The sequence below is a fragment of the Astyanax mexicanus genome, chromosome 4, assembly GCF_023375975.1.
Source record: "Astyanax mexicanus isolate ESR-SI-001 chromosome 4, AstMex3_surface, whole genome shotgun sequence".
Classification (NCBI taxonomy): Eukaryota; Metazoa; Chordata; class Actinopteri; order Characiformes; family Acestrorhamphidae; genus Astyanax; species Astyanax mexicanus.
Genome location: NC_064411.1, coordinates 28,900,437 through 28,910,872, shown reverse-complemented (window position 1 = coordinate 28,910,872; position 10,436 = coordinate 28,900,437). Strand labels below are relative to the sequence as shown.

At 44.2% G+C, this 10,436-nt stretch overlaps 1 protein-coding gene across 2 annotated transcripts in view; it reads left to right on the top strand.

Moving 5' to 3' along the window:
- The first annotated feature begins 998 nt into the window (after window positions 1–998).
- Window positions 999–10,436, top strand: part of adcy8 (adenylate cyclase 8 (brain)) — a 145,940-nt gene continuing 136,502 nt past the window's right edge. The window contains exons 1-2 of one of the 2 annotated variants that reach the window (XM_022679260.2): window positions 999–1,958; window positions 1,996–3,287. In XM_022679260.2, the coding sequence (XP_022534981.2) occupies window positions 2,418–3,287 (870 nt within the window). In that variant the 5' untranslated portion in view covers window positions 999–1,958; window positions 1,996–2,417. Of the gene's footprint in view, window positions 3,288–10,436 lie in introns of both variants that reach the window. The other variant, XM_022679261.2, reaches the window with a different exon arrangement.

Genomic DNA, 10,436 nt, shown 5'->3' with positions numbered 1-10,436 from the left:
CTAATACTCCCCTATACTACCCAAATCCTCCTCTGTACTACCATATCCTTTCCTATTATACTCAATACTATCTATACTACCTTACACTATCCTTTAATACCATTTGCTTTCTATACCCCCTATACTACCAATATCTACCCATCATACCATATAATACCCAATACTTCCTATTATTCCCCTATACTAACCAATATTTCCTATACTCCCCTACACTTCCCTATACTCCACTATACTTCCATATAATACTCTATACTCCCCTTTACTACCCAAGTACTCCCCTATACTTCTCTATAATATCCAATACTTCCCTGTGCTATCCAAATACTACCCTATACTTCCCTATTATACCAATTACTTATAATACTCTTCAATACTACACAAATACTCATCTATACTACCCTATACTCCCCATTACTACCAAAATATTCGGCTATAATATCCAATACGTCCCTATACTACCCAAATATTCTCATATACTTCCCTATAATACCCAATACTCCCCATATCTTGCATGCACACACAAAGACAGGTGCACTGCGCGGACAGACGAAAGGAGCCTGGCTCGATTACCCTATACTCACCTTTAGTACCTAAGTACTCCCCTATACTTATCTATAATACCCAATACTACCCTATACTACCCAATACTTCCTAATTCCCCACTTTACTACCCAAATACTCTCCTTTACTTCCTTTTACTACAAAAATACTTCCCTATAATACCCAAATACTCCCCTATACTTCCCTTTAATACTCAATACTTCCCTATACTACCCAAATACTACCCTATGCTTCCCTTTAATACTCAATACTTCCCTATACTACCCAAATACTACCCTAGGCTTCCCATGTCTTGCATACACACACACAGACTGGTGCACCGCGCGACAGACAAAAGGAGCCGGGCTCGAGCGGCTGAGAGGCGGGGGCGGAGGGCGGCGCAGAGGCAGGGACCACGTGACGTCACAGACTCTCAGCTGACACACGCTTCTCCCCATGCCTCAACTGGTCGGGACACACACATACACACACGCGCGCGCGCGCACCACACACACCTTCCAGTATAAGCGCGAGCCGTGTGCTGAGCTGGCTGCTGTGAAATCAGAGCGCTTTGTGAGCAGCGCGTGAGCCGCACTCTCTCTATCTCTGTGTGTATGCGCGTGTGTCTGTGTGCGCGCGCGCGTGTGACGTTCAGGACTGCGCTCGCTTCATCCTTCACTCGCTGCCGCACAAACGGCACTCGCCTCGGATTCCCCGCGATGAGCGGGAGCGCGCGGGACGCCGAGCTCGCGCCGCCCTTCCTTTCCCGCCACCGCAGCTGAGGACCCCCCGTCGCGGCGCGAGCGCATGCGGCGCAACGCTCTCCATTCCGCAGCTCGCGAATTCCTGGACTTTGTTGCGGCTCGTGCCGCATCCAGCAGCATCGGTCCGTCTGGACTTCACGGGACACTTACTACACAACGTACATACATAGCGGAAGGTGACCGGAGCGCGCGGGAGGCGGAATGGCGCCGCGGGAATGGCTCGAGCTGATGATTATCAATGCACTTGTGTGGCGAGACGGAAAATAACATATATATACTATTATTGAGAACAAACAAAAAAAAAAAAACAGGAGGCGCGCGCGCACGCGACCTGCACCTGCTGCACGCGGCCGCGAGGGAGAGACCAGCCAGACATCATCATCATCATCATCATTATCATCATTATCAACAGCTTCATTAACAGCATCAGGACCACTGGCGGGATCAGCAGCATCAGGACCACTGGCAGCATTGGCAGCATCAGGACCACTGGCAGCATCAGGAGCATCAGCTTCATCAGCATCATCAGGACCACTGATGTGGGCAGCTTCAGCACCACTGGCTGCAGCAGCAGCAGCGCATCAACAGGATCGTCGTCGGCACCAGCAGCACAGGCAGCGAGGGTCATGCTAAATGCAGAGGAAAGCGATGCTTGTGCACAGGCCTGTCTCTGACTAAGCGCATGAGAGAGAGAGAGCGAGAGTGGGCACATGCCACCCTGCCTGCTTACAAGCATTATAAGTGTACGATTGCACACGCACATGGCATGCGGCGCTGCAGCGAACAAGACGTTGTGACAAGACGAGAGCTGCTGCGCAAGCAACGCCTGTTACCTGCGTTCTACAGACCAACAAAACACATTGACAGTTAGTGAGCTGCAAAGCATTAGGGAGCGAGTAATGATGCATGACTACCGCTTTCTCACGAGCTTATCCGTTCAGGCGCGGGCACACGAGGCGCTCGCACCCCAGCGCAGGCGAGTCCAAACTTCAGCCAAGGCTCTGAACATGTTCAGCTAGTGTTTTGTATGTACTCACACACACACACACACTCAGACAAAACACACATACATAACTGCAGACAGATATAAGACAACAAAAAGAGCGGGAAAAGATGGAGCTTTCAGAAGTGCGGTGCTCGAGCGCGAGCGACGAGCTGTACACCATCAACAAGATGCCGACGAGCTCGAACGGTGCGCGGCCAAAGCGCCTGCTGTGGCAGAACGCCGTGCGCCACATCACCGAGCAGCGCTTTATCCACGAGCATGTTGGTGCTGGCAAGGCCGCGTCTCCGGACGCGCAGGACGCTGGGAAGGCGGCAGGAGAGCGGCACGGGGGAAGCCAGCAGCAGCAACACAACAATGGCGGCACGAAAGTGTTTCCCGAGCGCTCCAGCAGCGACCTGGGCTTCGTGCAGCTCGACTGTGCACCCAGCAACTCGGAGTTCTTCTTGAGCTGGGGCTATTCGTACCGCGGCGTCATCTTTCCCACGCTGCGCTACGCCTTCAAGTCGCGTGAGCTTGAGCGCCTCTACCAGCGCTACTTCTTGGGCCAGAGGCGCAAGAGCGTGGTGGTCATGAACATCCTGGACGTGGTGACCAAGCTGACGTTGCTCGTGCTGCACCTAACGCTGGGCGCCACACCCGTGGACCCCATCCGTGGGATGCTGCTGGGCTTCTTCACGGGTGTTGAGGTGGTCATCTGCGCGCTTGTGGTTGTGCGCAAGGACACCAGTTCGCACGGCTACTTGCAGTACAGCGGTGCGGTGACGTGGGCGGCAATGGCCACGCAGATCTTGGCCACGGGCCTTGGCTACGGCTTGCTCGGGGACGGCGTGGGCTACGTGCTCTTCACACTCTTCGCCACCTACAGCATGCTGCCGCTGCCGCTTACGTGGGCCATGGCAGCTGGGGTGCTCACCTCCGCTCTTCACATTGGCCTGCAGGTGCTGGCACCTACCCACGCACAGCTCTCCACCAATCAGGTAAGACAAGACAAGATAAAACAAGACAAGATGAGACTGTAGCTCAGTCAGCATGCTTATAAGGGTTTACATGTGTGTAAGGTAGAGTAAGTAGGTGGGTTCCATCTAGGCTTTAGATGAAGTGATAAAAATGAACCCCAGATGGGACCTATAACCTTTAAAACCCTCCTGGTTCCATCACTGATATCCTTATCTGGTGTCAATATGGTGCCCATGTGCAAAGCTTTCTGGGAACCATACGAGCCCCACATGGGAGCAGGACTTCTTCCATGGGTCCTTGAGACCTTCCTTGGGTCGTTTTTTGGGTTGTTTGTTCTTTGTGAGCGCTTCATCCCTCACCAGACGTCAGGGGATCTGCTGTTGGCACAGGTGCGGGTGCTGAAACACCGTGTGCGGGCATGGGGGGGGGGGGGCATGTGCACGTCTGTCTGTAACTTGATGACTGTATCAAGGGATATTCAAGTTACAATGCACAATATGTGATTTTTCAGTCAGAAACTCAACACAAGCCATTGTTTCTCAGTCCTGGTGCCAACCTAGCACAATTCTGAGGTTTCCCTACTTTAACACAACCGCAGCGACTCTAAACAGGCCGTTAGTTATATGATTGGTTAAATCGGGTGTGTTGGGAGCAGGAAAAGCACTGAATGTGACTGGAGAATGGTGCCAGGACCATGACTGGAGAATATTTTACAAGTTTTACATTGAGATCTAGCGTATCATACTCAATATTACTGACAGAATGAACTAACTAATAAACAATAAAAACAGTCAATATTGTGAGAATAGCAATATTCAGTCTTGATTGGCAATCTATTTAGTATTTGTTTTGCTGTTTACTGTGAAGCTTTAAGGGTATTGTACATTTAGAGGGGTGCCATATTATGTATTTGTATGAAGAATTTCAGATTTTGTTACACTATTATTATTTCATACATTTTTTTAACATAATAGACAAATATTTATAGATTTTCTTATTTTTACTGAATGTATGAAACTGTTATATTTATACTAATAGTCACATTACATTGTTATGCTGACATGCTTGGCTTTGGGTATAAGTTCAGATATTTAAAGAGAAAAGTGAATTACCCACATTAGCACCGTAAAAAATAAGTGTAAATTTGTTTTGTAGTTTTTGTAGCAAAAGCAGAAGAGTAAAATTACAATAATTGCTATTGTGTTAATCTAATTCAATAAGTGTAATACTTTTAATTTCAAGTATTTTATTAGTCCTATAAGATATAAATCTTTTTTTGGTAACCTTCACTTTTTAGTACTTTTTGTATGTCGTCATGGTTATCAACATAATTTAAATATAGAGTATATCTGAAACAGAACAATGCTGACATCAATTATTCAATTCAATTTCAATTCTAGTTCAGCCCTGTTTTTATTTAATGAAAGTTTTCACTAAAACTTTCAATCCTGTCATTGTCCACACTAATTACTATATATACACTTTTTTATTTTCTGTCATGCTTGCATCTATTCTGTCACGAGAAGCCACATGACAGAAAATAAAAAGAGAATATATATATATATATATATATATATATATATATATATATATATTAATTGCTACAAGTAATTAAACCAAAATAATTTGAAATGTTTTTATTTTTTTATTTTAAGGGGCACAGAATTCTGATAATAACCCTGATAATACCACCTTTTCTGCGAAGCTGGGTCTGTTCAAGCAAGGAAAACTGATATAAAAAGTGACATACAGCTTTAGAAAAAAAAAAATAGGAGACCACTTCCGTTTCTGAATCAGTTTCTCAGATTTTGCTATTTATTGGTGTATGTTTGAGTAAAATGAACATAGTTGTTTTATCCTATAAACTAAAGACAACATTTATTTGCAGAAAATGAGAAATGGCTGAAAAAAAATGATGCAGGGTTTTTAGACCTTAAATAATGCAAAGAAAACAAGTTCATATTCATAAAGTTTTAAAAGTTCAGAAATCAATATTTGGTGGAATAACCCTGTTTTTTAATCACAGTTTTCATGCATCTTGGCATGTTCTCCTCCACCAGTCTTACACACTGCTTTTGGATAGCTTTACGTCACTCCTGGTGCAAAAATTCAAGCAGTTCTGCTTGGTTTTATGGTTTTATGGCTTGTAATCATCCATCTTCCTCTTGATTATATACCAGAGGTATTTAATTTGGTAAAAGCAAAGAAACTCATCATTTTTAAGTGTTTTTTTTCCAGAGCTGTATAGTCAACACCACTTAGTGTACAGTGGTTCCTGAAAGAAAGTCCTGTAGCTAAATAATCACACCCCAATCCTGCTTTAGTTGAATGGCTTGTGTTTTGAAAGAAATTCAGGGTAATTATTATGGGTTATTATCAGTAATCTATTGTGCTGCTGGTTGAACATTTAGATGGTTAGATGTGAGGTTTAGCGGTTCTAAAGAACAGCTGCTTTATTAAAGGATCCTGGGACTTGGTAGAACCCAGTTCACTCTGAGTGTATATAGTTTGCTCCAGTAGCCTGACCTTCCTTTCTGTGATCCAGAACAAAACCATATGGCACACAATCTGTATTCGCACAATTGAAGGCCTGTGTCAGCAGAGGGTGCACCCTAAAGTAGCTGAAGTCACGAAATAGAAGCAGCGTCTAGATTTGAAAATATGTGTGTGTGTGTGTGTGGGGTTTTGTGTCCTTGTTCAGTTGTAAGTCTAGCCTAGGTTTATATTGTACTGTAAGTTATATTCTTTTTTCTTTTTTACCATCTGGTTTCTTTTTCTTGCCGTTCTGTTTATTGATTAAGCAGAATAACAAACGAAGCAGAAACAGGACACATGCATGGATTTATAGTTACATCTATTCCTGTCACTTGCCCCAAATTTACCAAATAATCAATTCCAACCCTCCCACCTCAAGCCCAGCCCATCACCACACACCACTGCCCACCCTCGTGTCCTTGCTGTCACCAGACCAGACAAGATTGACAGAGTACATGAAAAAAAGCAAGTGTGAAAAGGTGAGTGGAAGAAGGAAAACTGGCCTCAGATGTGAAGATATTGATGTATATAAACGTTAAGTGTGGGTCTATTTTTATAATCAAAAATAAACATATTTAAGTCAGCATTTGTTATATTGTATTGTAATATTTATGTGTGTGATCATATAGAAGCCCTTTGTAGTTCTGTATTTACAGACTGTAGTCCTGTATGTGTTTTTATTTTTTTATATACTTTATTATTCTCCTCCTTTCACCCTTTTTTAATGATCAGGACCCCACAGGAGAGAATTATTATTATTTTATTATTATTATTATTATTATTATTATTATTTGATTGTTTGGTGATTTATTTTCAGCACTGCAGTGACTGAACTAGTATGGTGGTGGTGTATGAGGTGTTAGTGTGTGTTGTGCTGATGGTACAGTGAGTGTATCAGATACAGCAGTGCTGCTGGAGTTTTTAAATAGTCTCCTGTGGGCAGCATACTTTGGGCAGTTTCCTGTGAGCAGCATACTTTGGGCAGCATCCTGTGGGAAGCATCCATCCTTTGGACAGCATCCTGTGAGCAGCATACTTTGGGCTGCGACCTGCGAGCAGCATACTTTGGACAGCATTCTGTGGACAGCTAACTGTGTGCAGCATAGTTTGGGCAGCATCCTGGGAGCAGCATAATTTGGGCAGCGTCTTGTGAGCAGCATACTTTGGGCAGTGTTTTATTTTACCTACAGGGTGGATCAGCTGTAGGTAGGAGAGTGTAATGAGAGTGGAGGACAGTGAGTGATGATTAAACACAGTGTTTAAAAACTCCAGCAGCACTGCTGTGTCTGGTCCACTCACTGTACCATCAGCTCAACACACACTAACCTGACTATCACGCTCAGATCCTGGCATGTACAGGTCACTGTCCACCTGCTGATACAGCTCTGGCCAGCTGTTGTGGGGATGTGCGGTGAGCCGACTGTTGGCAGCGTCTCCGGTGGGGTTAGGAGGAGGTCAGCTACAGTGTTTAATTCACTACTCCTGTGTGTTTCTGGGTGATATTTTCCTGATATCACAAGGGTCCTGTTTCTTTTTTTAGGAAAGGAAAGATAATATATATATATAATATAGATCCCTCAGAGTGTCTATCTCTGACTATCAGAGCAGAAGATGTGTTGCAGTAATACTATGAATAGATTTACACTGTAGAGATTTATCTTAGTCCAAACCATTTGTTTCTGTTTATAATTCATTTCTCATTAATATTTAATGCTTCATGCTGTGTGTAACCCTTTTACGCGCACACACACACACACACACACACACACACACACACACACACACACAAACACTCACACAGAATTCCCTTCAAAGTGTCAGATTTACTGATATAGACCAATTACAAACCTCACTCTACCTCACCCTGCCTGAGTTTGCCTTAATCTGCCTCTCTCTACCTCAGTCTGCTTTAATATGCCTCACTCTACATCACTCTGTCTCAGTCATGTTTAAACTGCCTCACTGTACTTTGGTCTGCCCATCCCACCGTGCCTTACTCTACCTCACCCTGCCTCAGTCTACCTTAAAATGCCTCACTCTACATCACTCTGCCTCAGTTATGTTTAATCTGCCTCACTCTACATCACTTTGTCTCACTCTACCTTGCTCTCGCTTGATAAGCCTCACTCTGCCTCCCTCTATCTTTATATGCTACACTCATTGGTGTTAGATGGTCTCGCTAACCTCTGCCCTAATCTTCCTCACCCTACCTCATTATCTCATTCTGCTGCACACTACCTTGCTCTACCTCACTCTACCTTGATCTGCCTCACTCTACCTCACTCTAACTTTACCTCGCCCTGACTCGATCTGCTTCACTCCACCTCACAGTACCTTGATCTGCCTCACTCCACCTCACTCTCGCTCTACCTAACTCGACCTTGATCTGCCTCACTCTACCTCACTCTCACTCTACCTCGCTCTATCTCGATCTGCCTTACTCTACCTCACAGTACCTTAATCTGCCTCACTCCTCCTCACTCTCGCTCTACCTCGCTCTACCTTGATCTGCCTCACTGTATCTCATTCTGCTTCAAACCACCCTTCTCTACCTCATTCTACCGCTGCCTTGATATGCCTCAGTCTATCTCACTCTGCCTTGATCTGCCTCACTCCACCTCACAGTACCCTGATCTGCCTCACTCTACCTCACTCTCACTCTACCTCGCTCTACCTTGATCTGCCTCATTGTATCTCATTCTGCTTCAAACTACCCTTCTCTACCTCATTCTACTGCTGCCTTGATATGCCTCACTCTATCTCACTCTGCCTTGATCTGCCTCACTCCACCTCACAGAACCTTGATCTGAATCACTCTACCTCACTCTCACTCTATCTCACTCTGCCTTGATCTGCCTCACTCCACCTCACAGTACCTTGATCTGCCTCACTCTCATTCTATCTCACTCTACCTTGATCTGCCTCACTCTACCTCACTCTCACTCTACCTTGATCGGCCTCACTCCACCTTACAGTACCTTGATCTGCCTCACTCTACCTCACTCCACCTGGATCTGCCTCACTGTATCTCATTCTGCTTCAAACTACCCTGCTCTGCCTCTGCCTTGATCTGCCTCACTCCACCTCTCTCTGATTTACTCTATCTTGATCTGCCCACTGCCTCACTGCCTCACAACTGAGAACAAATGACCCACTACTCAAATAATAGCTGCTCATTGGTAGTAGCAAACCCAGCTCAGATTACAAAAGAACCTAATCTGGATTTGGATTTTCAGAAAATGTGAAGGTTCCCTTTTTAAACCAACATGCTAAATGATAAATGAGAAAAAGTAGTTTGAGTATTGTTTTCTATGTAGGAGTCGGTGGGGTTTAGATGGAAAGATGTTAGATGGTCTCAGTAACCTGCTCTTTTGTTCATGAAACAGAACCATGACTCTCTGTGACACTCTGTGTTTTACTCTTATTCAACTGTGAGTAAGTTTAATAAACCAATTATAGCTTGTAATAAAAACTATTCAGGCTGAACTCGAGATCAAAACAGGGGGAAAAATATGAGAGAGAGATAAAGAGAGAGACAGAAGGAAAGGCAGACAGAGAAGAGGAAGAGGAGGTAGAAAAAAGAGGAGATGAAATGTTTAGTTCAGTAAACAGGTGGAGCGTTTTATGGTCTGAAATTATTCGCTAATAAAACAAAATTGGGGCATATTTGGAAAAGCTATTTTGTCACTATGTTACTGGTGAATTAGAACACTATTTAGGGCACTGTTGTATGGGGCCTGTGTTTGAGGCACTACTGCAGTGGTGCACTGTGTTTTGGAACACTGATATATGAGTGTAGTGTAAGCGGCACAGCTGGACTGATGCACTACTGAATCGGTGCAGTGGTTTTAGACGTGTTGAACATTACATTGACATTGAGTTTTTGGGTCCCTGTTTAGTTCATGCAGTGTTTGTGTCACTATTGAATTGGTGCAGACTTTGGGGCACTGTTGAATTGATGCAGTGTTTTGTCACTAAAAATAGGTGCAGAGTTTATGGCTCTATTGGATTGATGCAGTGTTTGTTTCACTATTAAATTGGTGCAGAGTTTATGGCTCTGTTGGATTGATGCAGTGTTTGTTTCACTATTAAATTGGTGCAGAGTTTAGGGCTCTGTTGGATTGATGCAGTGTTTGGTGTCGCTGTTGAATTGGTGCAGAGTTTAGGGCACTGTTGGATTGATGCAGTTTTTGTGCCACTATTGAATTGGCGCAGAGTTAAGAGCACTGTTGAATTGATGCAATGTTTATGTCACTATTAAACTAGTGCAGAGTTTGTGTCACAATTAAACTGTTGCAGAGTTTAGGGCACTGTTTAATTGATGCAATGTTTGTGTCACTATTGAATTGGTGCAGACTTTGGGGCACTGGTAAATTGATGCAGTGTTTTTGTCACTAAAAAATTAGTGCTGAGTTTAGGGCGCTGTTGAATTAATGCAGTGTTTGTGTCACTATTGAATTGGTGCAGAGTTTAGGGTACTGTTGGATTGATGCAGTGTTTGTTTCACTATTGAATTGGTGCAGAGTTTAGGGCTCTGTTGGATTGATGCAGTGTTTGTGTCACTATTGAATTGGTGCAGAGTTTAGGGTACTGTTGGATTGATGCAGTGTTTGTGTCACTATTGAATTGGTGCA